The sequence below is a fragment of the Hirundo rustica genome, chromosome 17 (assembly GCF_015227805.2).
Source record: "Hirundo rustica isolate bHirRus1 chromosome 17, bHirRus1.pri.v3, whole genome shotgun sequence".
NCBI lineage: Eukaryota > Metazoa > Chordata > Aves > Passeriformes > Hirundinidae > Hirundo > Hirundo rustica.
The window spans coordinates 5,585,822-5,602,044 of NC_053466.1; the positions used below are offsets into that span (position 1 = coordinate 5,585,822).

General features: G+C 46.0%; 2 protein-coding genes across 9 annotated transcripts in view; both read left to right on the top strand.

The window, feature by feature from the left end:
• Positions 1–3,914, top strand: part of ULK1 (unc-51 like autophagy activating kinase 1) — a 76,889-nt gene extending 72,975 nt beyond the window's left edge. For all 6 annotated transcript variants that reach the window (XM_040080561.2, XM_040080566.2, XM_040080563.2 and 3 more), the window contains one exon: positions 747–3,914. In XM_040080561.2, the coding sequence (XP_039936495.1) occupies positions 747–802 (56 nt within the window). In that variant the 3' untranslated portion in view covers positions 803–3,914. The remainder of the gene's footprint in view (positions 1–746) is intronic.
• A 4,943-nt stretch (positions 3,915–8,857) lies between these two features.
• On the top strand, positions 8,858–15,855 carry PUS1 (pseudouridine synthase 1). Of its 3 annotated transcripts, none has more exons than XM_040081229.2 (6): positions 8,858–8,915; positions 9,365–9,589; positions 10,442–10,579; positions 10,840–10,942; positions 11,197–11,894; positions 13,986–15,855. In XM_040081229.2, the coding sequence occupies exons 2-6, from the start codon at positions 9,374–9,376 to the stop codon at positions 14,034–14,036; spliced, it is 1,206 nt and encodes a 401-aa protein (XP_039937163.1). In that variant the 5' UTR covers positions 8,858–8,915; positions 9,365–9,373; the 3' UTR covers positions 14,037–15,855. The 3 variants fall into 3 exon arrangements, with proteins under 3 accessions (XP_039937163.1, XP_039937162.1, XP_039937164.1); XM_040081228.2 differs by lacking the exon at positions 8,858–8,915 and adding an exon at positions 8,963–9,078; XM_040081230.2 differs by lacking the exon at positions 8,858–8,915 and adding an exon at positions 9,025–9,082 and having other exon boundaries at positions 13,986–15,838.
• The last annotated feature ends 368 nt before the right edge of the window (positions 15,856–16,223 follow it).

The window sequence follows — 16,223 nt, forward strand, 5'->3', positions numbered from 1 at the left end:
CAGGGAATACTATCCCCTAGTTTCTGTTGTGCTTGTTTCTTACCAAACCTAGATCCCATCTTTTGATCCAGAGATGCAATTAATGCATGCAATAGATTTCTTTTCCCAGTTGTTATCCTGGTATTGCAAGTTCCAGTTTCCTGATTGAGCTGTTCCCTGAGAGGCAGTAGTGGGTGTGTGTTTCATTTTAGATCTCAGGTGTATGATTACATATTTCTGAAAAGTAAAATGATGAACCTAGAAATACAGCAAGTGTTCCTGTGAGAGGTGTGAATTCCACCCAACATTTAGCTTTTGCAAGGTTCTTGGGCTCAGGTGATGAGAACCTGGTGCTGATGATGCTGGATGGGCTTTCCCAGTGTAAGCCATGGCAAATGGCACTGCGGACCCTGAGTCATTTTGCCTTCTGGCAAAAGCTGCTTCAATAACTGGAAGTGAATAAATTCTTCCTGGAGGATGGTGATTGTTTGTAAAATCTTGATACCTCTTGTCAGATTTGCTGCCTCTGAGCTTTCACAGTCAGATCTCTGACTGTGCAACCCTCTGACCTGTCCCTTCCCAGCAGGGTGTTCCTGGTCAGGTCTTCACTGGCCTCATCAGTACCTGGTAATGATTCTCAAAGTCCTGCTTAGATTTGTTGAAGTCTACTGTCTGTTTTTCCTTTTTTGTTTAGTCTCCAGTGGTGGTCTTTACATTGGCAGGAAAATGAGAAGCTGATTGCTTGTGCTGTTTTTTTTTCCCCCCAGGTAAGCTGTGCATCGAGCGCAGGCTGTCAGCTCTGCTGTCGGGGTTCTGTGCCTGATTTCAGTGGCATTGTCCTTCACACACCTCGCCCCAGCTGATCCCTTTATTCCCAACAGCCTGTGCTGTGGTGGGAAACCATTCTGGCAGTAAGACACCTGGAGGATGGACTGCTCACTGTTCTGTTTCTGGACGTTTTGGGAAGTTGTTCCACAGACTCAGATTCCTTTGTGGGGATGTGTGACTGCAGCAAGCACAAATACTTCCCTGCCCGAAGTCCTGGGTGAAGATACAGCTGACGTGGAAAGGTCTCCCTCGTTGTCAGAGGGAGTGAAGGATTGAAGTCTGCTTCCTCCCAGCACTTTGAAGGATAAGACTGCTGCCTATCCCTCTTGCTTAAGAACAGGGTATTCCAGTGCTGTGTCCATTGCAGGCAATGGATGTGCTGAAACTGCTGGCTTCAGTTGATGTCCGAGTGTGTCATTCAGACATAAAGGCCAGTCTGTGTACTTTCCCCTTCCCAGCTGAGAGCCAGGCATCTTCAAGCTCCCTGGCTTCAAGGCTCCCCTCCACTCCCTCCTTTGTCCTTTCTCCTTGTGTTTATGCCTTGGAATGCTTGGAGAGGAGGGAATTGGTGTTGTGAAGTAGCTTCCACCTCTGCAGACTTGCTGAGTGAGGCAGAGGACGTGTGGCTGCTGGGAAGCTTGGAAATCTCATGGCTGCTGTGTGGGCTCCCTGTCTGCCTGCCTGGATGGGCAAACAACGCCGGGAAAGGAGCTGTGCAGGAAGCAGGAGGGCAGCAGAAAGCATCACTCTCCTGTGCTCATAAGGAGCCAAAATGAATCCGTTCCTCCCTTGGTCCCCGGCTCAGTGGGATCAATGTGAAAGACTCGTGGCTGTTGAGCTCGGCCTGTCAGCACGTACCTACCTGGAGGAAGCACTAGCACTGTCCTGCTTTCAGCTGTTGGCTCAATAACCCCTTCCCTGGAGCCCCCCAAACTGAAAACACTAGCTTTGTGAATCAAAGGAGCACTTTACACACTATGGGAACTTTGAGAAGTTGACTTTGCATCACACAACAACCCAGGAACATCACGACTGTTAGGAATGCTGTTCTTTTTATTCCTTTCCTTGCTTCCTGGTTGTTTTATTGCACTACGTGTGTGCGTATATTAATATGTATTCCTAAGAGTGAATATATATTGATATTGATATGGTTTGTGTGTAACTGTACGTATTTAACTGTACTGTATCTCGTGAGTGCGAGGCAAAGAGCACTGCAGAGTCTGTGCTGTTCCTCCTCCACACCAGGCAAAGCTCACTTGCAGTCTGGCAGTACCAAGATTTGTTTTTTATTTAAATGTTCTTTTAAGGACAGTCATTACAAAGCTCCATGCTTTTTAAGAGCTGAAGAACAGGCGTTAGGAGATCCCACACACTTGGAAACGCATTTTTAAAGAAGTGTTATTTGCTGCTTTGTTTTTGTTTGTTGGGTTTGTTTTTGTTTTTTTTTTTTTTTTTATAAAGAAATCCCATAGCGTTCAGTTTTATGTTCAGCATTTCTTTCAAGGAGACTCTGTAGCCAAATGCGACTGCGGGTGCGAGTGGCTGGAGTTCTGGTTGAGGCTTCGGGTGCTGTGAGCATGCGTGTGAGAGGGGAGCTGCCTGCCTTCCATCTGTCTGTGAGAGCATGAGTGTGACGTTGCGGAGTCGTGGCAGTATTGTGGTAACGCTGGGCAGGAAAGCATCTTTGAAAGCAACTCGAAAACCTCAGGCTTAGTTTTTGGGGATCTAAAAATACTTTGCACACGGTGGTTAAGTCCTCCGTCGCTTTTTTTTCCTCTCAAGATTGGCACGTTCGGTGTGATACTTTACAAGGGTTTCAGGAGCAACTTCATAGGCTTTGGAGCTGGCACTGCGTTTGGCAACATGGGTGTTTCTGTTCACAGAGTGCCAATAAAGAAATTCAAAAATATTTCCAATCACCCCGACCAGGGAAGCTTAAGTGTAGCTTTCACAAATGCTTCAGTATTTGGCTCACAGTCTGCTGCTTCTGTGGCCGTTTGTGCTTGTGCCTGGGAAAAAAAAAAATAAAAAAAAAAAGACAGAAACAACCAACCCCTGCAGCCTGTTGTGGACAGAAATGTCGAGGAGACGCAGACTGCTTCAGCAAGGTTTTGGCCGGCTGTGCAAAGGGCTGCGCTGCAGCACAGGAGCCCCGAGCCAGGACTGACTCTGCAGTACCGAGCCCTGCAGCCCAGAGCCCCAGCCCGGGATGCACCGCGCCCCAATGAGCCGTGTGTGTGTGTGGCAAGCTCAGCACTAACCTTCCAGCTGTACTTCATTACTTGAATGTATCAAAATCGTCCACATTCAATGTATACAAGTATATATTGCTCCAAAAAAAAAAAAAAAAGAATATAAATTGTGGTTTACAGACCTACAACCGATATATATGTATGTGTTTGTGTATATACATGCAAGGCTGTGTGTGTGTGTATGTGTGTGCATGGGTAGAGATACACACACAAACACAAACGTGTATATATATGTTTGTTTTTTTTTTTCTCTCAATACTTGAAACTTAGCCACTGTGCTTGAATTAAAAAAAAAAAAAGAAAAAAAAAGAAAAAAAAACCCCAACAAAATACCGACACAAAATAACCCCAAAATTGGGGAGGAAAAAAAAAAGGAAAAAAAAAAAAAAAAAAAGAAAAATCTGACAGGTGATTTATTTTACCATCACTTTGGTGACTTTCTTTTTTATCTAACTGCATGTAGCGTGAAACCAACTTTTTTGGTGAAAAATATTTATTGCTTTGTAGACAATAAGGTATGCAAAAAAAAGAAAAAAAAAAAATAAATAAAGAAAACACCCCAAAAACCAACCCCCAGCCATTGCTGAAGTTGCTAGTGTAGTCCACCTGCTATTGTCATGGCTTTGTTGCTGTTGCAGCGTTTGTGTCTGGCGTCTTTAATAGATTTCAAGAAACCTCAGTCTAATTACACGTACCTTCAGGTTTGTGAGAGCGTATGATGATGTTCTTTATAAGGTAATGCTTGATACTTTGTCAACATTTTTTATTTGTGTTTTGTGTGACTTTTTTTTTTTTTTTTTGGCTTTAAATTGTACAACACCGATTTAAGACAATAAAATTGATTTGAAATTGTTAGTGGTCTGTTTTCAGTCCTCTCTGATTCCAGTTCACGTGGCATCTGAGTGAGGCCTTTATAATGTGTTTGGTTCTACTGGCCTCAAGTTCTGGGCAAAAAAAGGCTGTTTTCTGCCCCTTACCACAGCAGGTGAAGCTTGAGGCAGAAAAGTCACCTTGCCTGAATCTACATGAAGCTTGTGAATTTGGGAAAATTGAAGCCAGTTGCTGGGTGGGAGCTGTAGTTCCTGGTTTCTCTGTCTCTATTACCTGTCCTCTCCCCCTGTGGTTAGGAACTGTCACAAGTTGATGGCAAACCCTTCCCGAGCCAGCTGGATGCTTAAATTCCATCCATAGTTCAGTATTTGTTGGATTATACTGTCAGAATCAGCAAGCTCGTTGCTGAACAAAAAAGGAACTTGAAGTGTGATATCATGATAACATTTGGGTATTTTAAAATAAGATTAAATATTTTCCTGCTGTGTTTGTACACGTTGCAATTTTGGGTTTTGATCACAGCAGGCACATGGATTAGAATTCTCTTGTCCATGTAGCTTTGCAAAAAGTCACTGAACATGGCAAGAGGGACAGTGAGGATGCTGAGAGTGTTGGTCCTGGCTTCAGGTGCAGGACAGGTTCCTGTGCTGTCTGGATTGGAATACTCCAGGAGGAAAAGCTAAGCCCTGCATTTGGGATGTGGGAGAGGCACTGAATTAATTAGTCCAGTCCTTCCCTTCTTGCAGAAATTTCAACAATGCAGCTGTAAACTTTCAGAAGCCAAATACCATAATTCCATCAAGCATTTCCCAAAAATTCCACTTCATGAACTCTGTGTGTTATTGTTGCCCATAAGCATCACTGGAGAAAGTCCTGCCCACCCAGGCCCTGTGGGATGCAGCATCACCCCACAGTTACTGCACAGTGTTGTGGTTTTGTAAGAAAAAAAACTTATTTCAAAATCATCATTTATCATGAGCTGGAATTGTTTTTTTTTCCTTGCTCTGCCCTGTTTATAACCTCTGTTTTCTGCTCCTGCCTTTCCCACCTCAGGGAATTGCTCTGTGAGAACGGTCCTGTCTAGAAACGCTGGGCTCTTGTTGATGCTGACTCACATGCAGGGACAGTCGATCCTTTCTCCCTGCAGGGCTGCAACACCATCAGTGCTGGGGACAACTCTGAGAACAGGCACCTCTGCACTTCTGTGTGCTGAAAACCACAACCTGGGCAAGATCCCACGGCAGCCCTTGGAAAGCTGGTCCGAGCTGAATAATTACAAATGGTGCTGTTTCTTAAAGTTTGACAGCTCAGCACACTTGGGTCTGTTTTTTGAAGGTTTGGGGGTATTTTGGTGTTTAACATTTGTAGAAAACTCTTGTGTATGTTTGTTCCCTGCAGCATAGGATAGCATTGGATAGGATACATAATATATACATGTAAAAGTTTCTGATGCTGAGGGAAGGGGAGGGGGGGTTCTTTTGGAGATGCCCATGAAGAATTTCAAAGGTTCATGTGAAAACACTGTTGCCAAATGAAAGATGGACCCTGTTTATCAAATGCCTGTAGAGATAGAGAACTCTCTGCTGAATCCATAGGACTTTTTCACAGGCAGCAGAGCAGAGGGGAAAGTGCTAGCTGGGAAAACTTCAACAACAGAAATACACAGTCTCTTCTAAAAGCACTGAACCATGGGACCTGGACAATTGAAAAGCACCAGTGGAAATTGCACAACTTTCTAGATGTTGACTGTGACGTCATGCTGCTGTTGATTCTAGGAGAAAACAAACCCGAGCAATTCGTCCGGGGCATTTGGCTTTGTTCCTGCATTTTATATTTAGTTGTTGGTAAGTACGTCAGCAAAAACATACTCATTCAACTCTGAAAGATCAGAGGTGCCAGTGACATCAAGGAAGCAGAAACGGGTGGGTGTGTGTTGAACCACGGCCATACAAAGATCAATTATTCTGCTTCCAGCCCTTTTAAAGCTTTATTTCACGAGGAGTTAACTCCTTCCCAGCATGTCTGAGCTCTCTGGAGTTTAACTTGACCTTGGTTTCTCTGCAGTGGCCCACTGTGCCTGGTCACCTCACACTCCAGGGAGGGGAGGGGCTGTGTGCAGGGAGACAATACCCTGGCATAGCTCTGCAGGGCAGGAGCTAATGCTCCCCAGAGAAATGCTAGCAGTTGGATTTATTTAGATTTATTTCCATAAATGTAGCACTAAGCGTGGGTGCCATTCCCCGAGTGAGCAATGGCACGTAGTGCAGGGATGCAAACTTCCCTGGGACATTTCTTTCTAAAACCAGCCTTTTTAGGGACAATAGAGTCAGAACAATCCACCCACCCCCACCTCCCCCTGGGAGATGAAACCTGGCAAGGGGTTTGAATGCTTTTAGAAAACATGTTAAATAGTGTATTTCTAAGAAGGAGTTGAAGCATATGTCAAACACAGGTTTCTCCTTACCATGGACAGAGGGTAACCGGGTTCCCAAATGTGCACAGTTCTTCACGTTTCCAGCTAATGCCCACTACACAACGGCTGGGGAGGAGCAGAATAAGGTGCTCTTTGTCCCTTGAGTTCAGCATGTCACCAGTTCCCAACATGGATGTAAAGGGCTTTTAACTACAACATTTGGTATCTCCTGAACTTCTAGTGCTGTGCAGCAAAGCCCTTAAACTCCCTTAATGTCACTTTAGCAGTTTTTTCCTTCCCTTTAAAAGAAAAACAATTGGAAGGAAGTGTCTTTCATAACACAATGTTTCCTTGGAGCCTTTTTTATTGATTTAAAAGAAATTTTATTTCCCCGTGAATTGAAAGCAAATCCTCTTGAAATGAATACCTCCTTTTCCAAAGCAGTCCTTGGGGAGGAAGATGAGAAGGTTGCTTGGGTGACATTGCCAGAGCAGAGCAGGAACAGGCTGCTCAGGGAGGGGACAGCCAGCTGCAGTGGGGCCGTGGGCCCAGCTCTGCCAGCCGGAGGGGACAGCCAGCAGTGTCCCCGGGCTGGGGGGAGTGAGAGGAGCGGCAGAGGTGCCCGGCAGGGGACAGCCGTGGGGCCAGGGCCGTGGCTGCTCCCAGGACACGGCAGGGAGGTGGCGGTGCGCGTTGCCAGAGCCCCATCTGCAGGCGGCCGCCGCCCGGGCACCCCGCGCGGTTCGGGGTGAGGAGAGGCACTGACCGGACATCGTTACGAGAATTAAATAATCTGCCTCCAAAAAACATGCCAAACCCCCGTTCTGCAGCCATTCCGCTGCCCGTTGGACAAAGGTCAGTTGCCTGTGAGGCCCCGGGTGGTTGGTACCTAGAGAGCTTTGACGATGCTGATTTCAGAGCCGAGAGAACTCGAGACCTCCTGAGGGTCTGACTCCCCCAGAAAGCGCCAGCAGCGGCAGCTCTGGCGGGCCACTTCCGTTTCTCCTTGCTTCTGGTAGCAAGATAAAATAGATAAATTATATGTAGGAGTTTCAAGATAGAGCAGGTAAGTTTTAGAAAGGAAGAGGTAGTGCGTGCTGTGGCAGGTTAGGAGCACAGCTTGTGCTGCCTGTTTTGAAGCTTCTTGGCTGCTCTTAGAAAGGCATAGCTCTTTGAAGCTGGCATACCAAAGCTTTTTCCCTCATGGGATATCCATGCAAGTATTTCTCCTATTCCATCACTGTTTTCCATATTGACTGGCACCTTCTTCCCTCTCTCACTTTTACTGAAATGAGCCAAACTCAGAAATCAGGGCAGGGAAGGAGGAGGAAGGGATGTGGTGGACAGACAGGTCAATTGCATAAGCTCTTCCACTTCCTAAGGAAATGAGGCAAAAAAAGATTCAGACACCCTGGTTGCAGTGATAGAGAAATTTGTATTCCTGTTTCCCTTGGCAGCAGCACAGCACTGTGACGGGCCATCTTTTATCACTTCTCTAAGCAAAGTGCAGCTGGGATCCTGTGATAAATCTTCCCTTTGCTCCATCCCACGCCTGAAATAACTCAGAAGTGTCAGTTCGAAAAAGGACGTGCTGCATTTCTTCCTTTTATTAGCTGAAATAACAGGCCTGTGATAATCTGGCCCGCTTGGAAGTGTCAACATTTACACGTTTCCATCTGAATGGATAAATGAAGCGCTCCTGCAATAATCTCAAAATGTGCCCACATCTCCACTGGGTAGCTCCATCCTACAGAGCACTGGAGCTCTGTAAAAAAACCTATTCCAGGCACATTTGGTTTTTTGGTAGGTACATGCTGTGGCCTGCTAAGGGCTCCTATTGTGTTCAGCTTCCCCATGAAGTGCATCTCTCTAGATAAAACTTGCTGCACAAAACATGAGCATAAGGATTGTCCGAGCAAGCTGGCTGGAGGAAAACCTGAGGGGAAGTGGAGCCAGAGGTGCCCACGCTTGACACTGGCACAAAGAGGTGTGTGGAAAAGGGGACCAATGCGTCATTCCTCTGGGAAGGGAACCGTGAGCTTTTATTGCAGACCTGTGTGCCTTGGGAATTACTCCCTCCCCTTGTCTTCACCTCACTAGAACTGCAGCGCTGTCAGTGCCTGTTTCCCCATGGATAAGGAAAAATGGGCTGCTTTACAGCCACCATGTACCATATTAGTTTGCCTTTTCCCCTGCTTTTCCGCGATTTAACAATATATAACAAATTTTGGGGTGTGTTGGTACTGGAGAGCCCGTTTTCGAGAGGCGAGGCTGAGCAGGACAATACCCCCACACTGGTCACTGCCAGCACTGGAGCAGGACGGGATCTCCAGGCTGGGAACCCCGGAGCAGAGCAGTTTCTACGCGCCATCCCTTTTTCCACTCAGAGAGAGATCCGGGAAGGGCTCGGCTCGCTGCCCTCACGGCGCTGCCCCTCACGGCGCTGCCCCTCACGGCACTGCCCCTCACGGCACTGCCCCTCACCGCGCCGCCCCTCACGGCGCTACCCCCCACGGCGCCCGCCGCTTCGCCCTCCCCGCCGTGTCCCCGCGCGGCCGCCGTAGCGGCGCACGTGTGCGCCCCGCGCGGTGCCGCCGCTGCGCAGCGCCCGTGTAAGTGGCGGCGGCGGCGGGCCGGGGCTGGGGCTGCGGGCGCGGCCTCTCCCGCTCGGCGGGTCCGGGGACGATGCTGCGGTGGGGCCTCCGGGTCGTGAGCTGCGGCTTCTCCTCCCCGGGGAGCGCGGCGCGCGCCGGGCCGTGGCGGCGGCAGCGCAGCGTGGGTACCGCCGGGCCCTGCCCTACTCCGCTCTGGGGACGGGTCAGGCCGGGTGGGCCCATCGCCACTCGCCCTGCCGGCCTTCCCAGCCGGCCCACCGGGGGTCCAGACAGGTCCATTCTCGCAGGGAATGGTGTCATGGCCTAGCGGGGAGCAGGAGTGCTCGCCCTTCTTACCTCCGACTTGTTCATGTGCCCTTCTGCGGCCCCGAGGATTGGAGCTGTCGCTTTCTGCCCGAGTTTCGTGCCATTCGTGCTTGTCCCATCTGCGGTTGTTTCCCCTGCAGGTTCTTGCAATGGCTGAGGATTTGGTAGCAGCGGTTGCCAGCCAGACAAAGAGACTCAACAGCAGCAGCGAGGTGGTTCAAAGGCTGGAAGAAAACGGGCATCCAAACAAAAGGTTGAAGAGTGATGCAGATGAGGAAGATGCAGAGGATCAGAATAAGAAGTTACCCAAAAGGAAGATTGTGCTGTTGATGGCATATTCAGGGAAAGGCTACCATGGCATGCAAGTATGTGGTTTGGCAAAGCAGCATCTCCAGGTTATTTTTTTGTTTTGTTAGGTTTAGTCAGAGTGCCTGGGTAAGGAAACAGTTGAGCATTTGCAGTGTGAAAAACCGGGGCGGAAACAGTATATGAATGGGTTCAGATGGCTTGGTAGTAACTTAAAAAAGACAGTAGTGCATCTCTGATGATTCTAGGGGCAGTGCTTTGTCATAGCACCAGACCTGCCTGTGCAGGGTGGTCTGTGCCGCCGAGCTGGTAGTGAAAGGGTGATCCTGCTCCATCTGCTGCTCTTCTCCACGTACTGCAAGCTCCATACACTTAAAGAATGCTTCAGGAGCTCCAGAGGATAACTGACAATCTTGCACACAGACAGGGAAGGGGGCCTTTCATGCTTATACAACGAAGGAGTTTTTTTCACCAGCAGTAAACCCCGTGCTTGCAGGCACGTAAGGTGAACTGAGCAAAAGAACCCAGTCTAATTTCTAGACGAAAAATTTGCACAGGCTGGGTTTGGAGCAGCTGCTAACTTGCAGGAAGTAGGACAGTATTGCAGTTGAAGGAATCATCAAAAACCTCCAGAAGTGTTGTACAGTGAAATTAGAAATGAGCCCTTATTTGCCATAACAGAAACAGCTAAATCAGAATGATTTATTATTAACACTCTCTGGTAAAATACAGCTAGGTTTGTTAGATAATGTTAGATAATGACTCTTAAGGCTCTTAAGCCTCTTAAGGCTGCAGAGGGAAGACTTCTAAATATTTTCACAACAGTGTTTGATTAACGAAATTTCCATCTTCATTTATCCAGTTATTGCGATTTGTTCTGTTTCTTATTTTTACTACATTTGGCCTCTTAGAGAAACTTGGGATCTTCACAGTTCAAGACAATTGAAGATGACCTAGTCTCTGCCCTTGTTCAGTCAGGATGCATCCCAGAAAACCACGGGGAGGATATGAAGAAGATGTCTTTCCAGCGGTGTGCTCGAACAGATAAGGTAGGTTGGGCAGGGCTGTGCACTCCTAAACTCTGGGGTTTACACACCTCTGCTCCTGGGATGGTCTGGTAAGCATTGTCCAGAGGGAGATCCAGCATCAGGTGCTATTCACAGTGAATGTTGTTTGAAACTTCTCCTTTTGTCCACTAGTAAATGAAATTAAAAGCAGATAATCTTGTTATTCAGCTGTTTCAATTCTGCAAGTGCTATCATAAAGCTTCCATAATTATATGGATTTTTGTGTATGATGGTTTTTACAGGGGGTGTCTGCAGCTGGACAGATTGTGTCACTGAAGGTCAGGCTAATAGATGACATCTTAGAAAAGATCAATAATCATCTTCCTTCTCACATCAGAATTCTGGGTAAGAACGCTGAAATGGGCAGAGAAAATATTTTCAAGAAAAGCTTTCTCTTGCAGAAGGTCTCTCCCTTACCATTATATTTTAATTATATATGTATAATTTAACACCCTTCTATTAGCTTGAATTTGGGGTCCTTTTGAACAAATCTGGTTTTTGTTTGTATTTTGTTTAAAAATACTCTTGTTGGTAGGAGCAAGATCACAATCAATCTGTAACCTCCTGATTCAAAAACCTAATGTCACTTTTAAATCCAGGCCTGAAGAGAGTCACTGGGGGATTCAACTCCAAGAACAAATGTGATGCCAGAACCTACTCTTACATGCTGCCAACGTTTGCCTTTGCCCATAAGGACCACGATGTGCAGGAAGAGCTTTATAGGCTGGACAGAGAGACCCTTGAAAGGGTCAATAAACTGCTGGCCTGCTACAAAGGGACACACAACTTCCACAACTTCACGTCACAGAAGGGCCCCAGGGACCCCAGTGCCAAGCGGTACATCATGGAGATGTACTGCGGAGAGCCCTTCGTCAGGGAGAACGTGGAATTCGCAGTGATCCAAGTGAAAGGTCAGAGTTTCATGATGCACCAGATCAGGAAGATGATTGGGCTGGTGATAGCAATTGTGAAAGGTTATGCTGCTGAGTCCATCATGGAACGCAGCTGGGGAGAGGAGAAGGTCGACGTCCCCAAAGCCCCGGGACTTGGGCTGGTTTTGGAGAAAGTGCACTTTGAAAAATACAACAGGCGTTTTGGGAATGATGGGCTGCATGAGCCACTGGAATGGACAGAGGAGGAGGAGAAGATTGCTGTTTTCAAAGAGCAGTACATCTATCCTACCATTATCAACACAGAAAGGGAGGAGAAATCCATGGCAAACTGGCTAAACACCCTCCCCATTCATGACTTCAACTCGTCTGCTGTTGAGATGCAAGCTAACAACAAAAATTCAAAGGTAATGACTGAAGCCATTATTTTACAAATGGAAGCTGTCAAGTTGAAACATCTCTTCTTTGTAACATTTTTGTTTTCCATGAAATGCTGTGGAAATGACAGTCATCTGGTGTATGAAATGTGTATAATCTTTTCTGTCTTTGTGCACTTGATGATAGTGGAATGAACTGTACAAAACATTGTTCTTGCAGGGTTTTACAGGGAGTAGTTGAGGAGGGAGGAAGGAAGGCTTTAAGCACAAGCAATTTGTATAATCATAAACTAGCAACAGAAATTATGACACATTGCCAGCCTTTGCTGTTGTGAAAGTGTTTGGGAGTCTAGGTTTCAGGTTGACAATTTTGCTTTAAATACCTGCTGGCTTTTTGTATTCTCTGATTTTGGGCTAATTCTCATTTTGTTACTAGATAAGGTTTGGGATCAGGGAAATTTAGGACCAGCTCTTTTAAATTAATCTGCCATGAGCTGAAAATAGGCCATGAGAACAACTTCTGAGTAAGTGGGACATTATAGAATTGGATTTGTACCAACAGGAACTCCTGTAAGCTGAGAGGTGCAGTACAGCAAAGGTGTAGAATACAAAAAGGAAATTTCAGTTAAAGGCTGGCAAGTCCTTGAAGAATGAATGATGGGCAGGGCTAAAACTTCTGTGTAGTGCAGTCAGAAGAAAATAATGGCCTTTTTCCATTTAACAGAGTCCTTAAAATTAGCTTTATTTTGTGTAACAAATGCAAAATGTTTGGTTTAATTATGTCTCTGCCATTTTTTGCTTGATTTCAAGAAGAGAGTTTCATCACATAATATAGAACTTACAGCCTTGTTGAATAGCACTAGCAAGATACCATAAGTTTCTCAAGGTTATTTTTGTACTTGGGGTAATTTTTTTACTGAATTCTGGATATGTGAGAGGGGTGTTTGTGGCAGGAGGTCATGGCAAAAACCGCTTTAGTTTGGTTTAGTGAGACCCAAAGAGACGGTGTGGCTCAGAGTCCTGAACCTGGGTGATGTTGGCAGGACCTGGTGCTGCCAGGTTCCCAATCCCTGAGGTATTCCTGGAAGGAGGCAGGTTCTGCTCCCTGCAGAGAGACCTGACCAAGTTTGGGTTTGGCATCACGGTTAGCACAAGCTGTCTGGGAAGGATAAATAAGGCGTGATATGACAGACTCTGGTGAGATTTTGCAGGCTGTTTGCACTTCAGTGAGCTGTGCTTGCTGGTATGAGGTCAACTGTGGGTCTTGGAATTTGTTTTGTAGTAGGATATTGAATTGCCAGTGTTAAACTCGTGGGATTCAGTGTTTTCAGCAAGTGGTGATGAGGGGGAAAAAAAAGGGTAACTACAGGCACATATATATAGATATATACCATACTAGTATATATAGATATATACTATGCTAGCTTCTCTTTATAAAAATACTTCTATATAAGTCATATCAGTTAAAATACTCACTTAAAAAAAAAAAAATACATAAACCTCCCAAATTAATTGCACCATATTGCCTTACTCCTGAAGGAGTGGCTCCCAGAGAAGAGCTCTGACTTCAGTCTCCTTGTAAGTTTCTAGCATTTGTAGTTTTTACTTAGTACTGCTTTGTGCAACTGACTTCACTTTTAAACATGTATTGTTGAGCCCTGGCTTATCTGCAGTACAGGTTGGACATAAATTCTCTGCAGCAGACAAAGTTCTCAAAGCTGGCTTTAGACAATATAACAAGCTTACCTTTTGAGGGACTTGCATAAAAAACCCGAACATGGAAGTTGTCTCACCTGCATTTATTTTTAATATCAGCATTTCATGTTACTATCCCACTTTTAAGTTTCCCACATACTGCAGGTTTTAATTACAGAGTTGTAAATGTAAGTGAAAAGAAATTTCTTCTGCTGGTAATTGTAAGCCGAAGTACATTTTTTGTTACAAGAAGACATCTTTACCACCAGAGATGTTTACTATAATAGATGGGTCTAACCCATGAAGTTGGGATTCAGGACTATTTCCTTACACTTGTGGAGAAGTTTCAAGGCACTATCTTTGCTTTAGGTCAGTCTGTGGTTGTAAATGCAACACTGACAAAGTATTCTGTGTTTTGCTTTGCAGAAGAGCAGCGATCTCGAAGGCAGCGATGGTTGTGGTGATGATTCTGACTGAGCCAGCAAGTGGCTGGACCTGGGACCTTTGCTGCTTGAAGTTCCCTTTGTCTACAAAAAGTGGCCTTTCTAAATCCAAGAATCCAGTGAAACAGGAGTTTGTGTGCTTGTAGAATGAGAACTAGGTGCCCAGGAGAAACTGGGTGGGGAAGGCAGTGCAGCAGAAGAAACAGAAGCTTTTTATACCACTGACCGATTCACCTGACTGATATACTTGAAAAAAGTGTAGTGGGAAAGCAGTTTTCTTAAAACATCTTAAAATGCAGGATATCTTAATTGTTATTTGAATAATGTTTTTATTATGTTTACTTGGAAAATAGTATTTTAAATATGTATAATCTCTACTTAAAGATGGGGCAAATAATTTTAATATACCCTTTTTTTATTATGTAGTTACAACTTCATGTGCTTTTGAATTTTTGGTAATAATTTACCTTTACTTTAACTGAATCTCTAAGCTTTTATTTTTCATGTCGTCCATGGTTTTCCTATCGAGTAACATGCATGACCCTGAGATTAACTCAGTTATAGTGTGGTGCTAAAAATACCAAGGTTGTGGATTCGATCCCTTTCTGGGCCATTCACTTAAGAGCTGGACTTGGTGATCCTTTTGGGTCCCTTCCAACTCAGGATACTCTGTGATTTGCAAACTATGGGTTAGGAACTCGCTATCATGCTGACTGCTATGAACTCTTTTGGTTTTGAAACAAATTTCTGTGTTTTCTAGAGCTTTGCAAGTCAGAAAGAAATTATTCCTTACTCAGTGAGAGAGCTTCAGTTTCAAATGTGGACTGAGCCATACATTCCAAGATGAGACCTTTCCTGTGGGAGGTGCCATCCTCCCAGCATTGCCCTCGTACTTGGGCAGGTTCAAGGATATAAATCCACAGCTCCAGGTGTAGTTGGGCCCTTGCTGCCTGAGATGTAACCCGGAAATCTTCCTCAGCCATCTGCAGGATCCAGATTTGAGTTGACTTAGCATATGTGAAAGAAATGGTCCTGAGTTCTCTGGGCTTTAATCAGGCCCGGGGTTGTGAACTCTTCAATCCCGTCAGGCTCCTCAGGACAGGTAGTGTGTGCAGTGATATGGGAGGCACATGTCTGAGCACTGCCATCCTCTGGGAATCAATTTTAATTTTCCGTGTTTTCAGGAATTGCATGCTCTGGAGTTCGTGCTCCTTTTTTCCCCTCTTGTGATTTAACTTCTGATTCTTGTTTCCAAGTCTCTGGAGGTGGCAGAAGAAACGACACCCTCCTGCCTTAGCAGCCTGCAGAACACTATTGAAGGGCTGGAACAAGGCTCCAGGCATTTGGATACTGGTACAAGTGCTTGATACACTTCCCTTGCTGAGTCTGTGAGGAGACTTACTTTGTGATACTTACTGAAAATGAGGAGTCAACTCCTTGTTCCCACATTTTTTGGTTTTTGGCCAAAGCTGTTAATTTTATGGTTCCTTCCAGAATGATTCTTTTGGTATTGCAGGAATTTTGGGGGTTGGTGGGGATTTTTTGGGGGCACAGCTGTTCTTTTAAAAAAAGAGTTCCCATGTTCATTATATCTGGATTTTCTTTAGAGTTTTTTACTTTATCACTAAGACCTTGCTCAATTTTATGAGAGGAAGGGTGTAGAAGTGCCCTGGAGAAGGTTTCTGCCTGGATTTTCCTTTACCTCCCTTGCTGGTCCATACTATTGACCTACTCTGCATTATCTTCCATCCAAAACTCCATTTCTCCATGGCTTTCAATCTGAAAAAAAAAAAAAAAAATTACCTTTATCTACTTGTAATAAAGGCCCCAAAGCTGTGATATGTACCACAATTGAAATCAAAGAGAAAATTTATTTGGAGAGAGGGGAAAAAAAAAAAAAAAGCTTACGGGTCGTGGCTCCCCCTCTGTGCGGGTGGGAGCGGCTGGCGGGGGTGCCCCCCCCGCGGCGGGAGGTGAATGGTATCGCCGCGCGGGGCGGGGCCAGGGGCGGCCGCGAGGGGGCGCTGCGGGAGAGCGCGGCGGGCCCGGGGCGTGAGGGGAGCGCGGGGCGGGCCCGGGTTCAGGGGGTGGCGCAGCGGCTGCGGGAGGAATAGGGGTGTGCGGAGCGGGCCAGGCTGTGCGGGGGCGGTGCAGGGTGTGCGGGATGTCACAAGGCTGTGCGGGGGCGGTGCAGGGTGTGCGGGATGTCACAAGGCTGTGC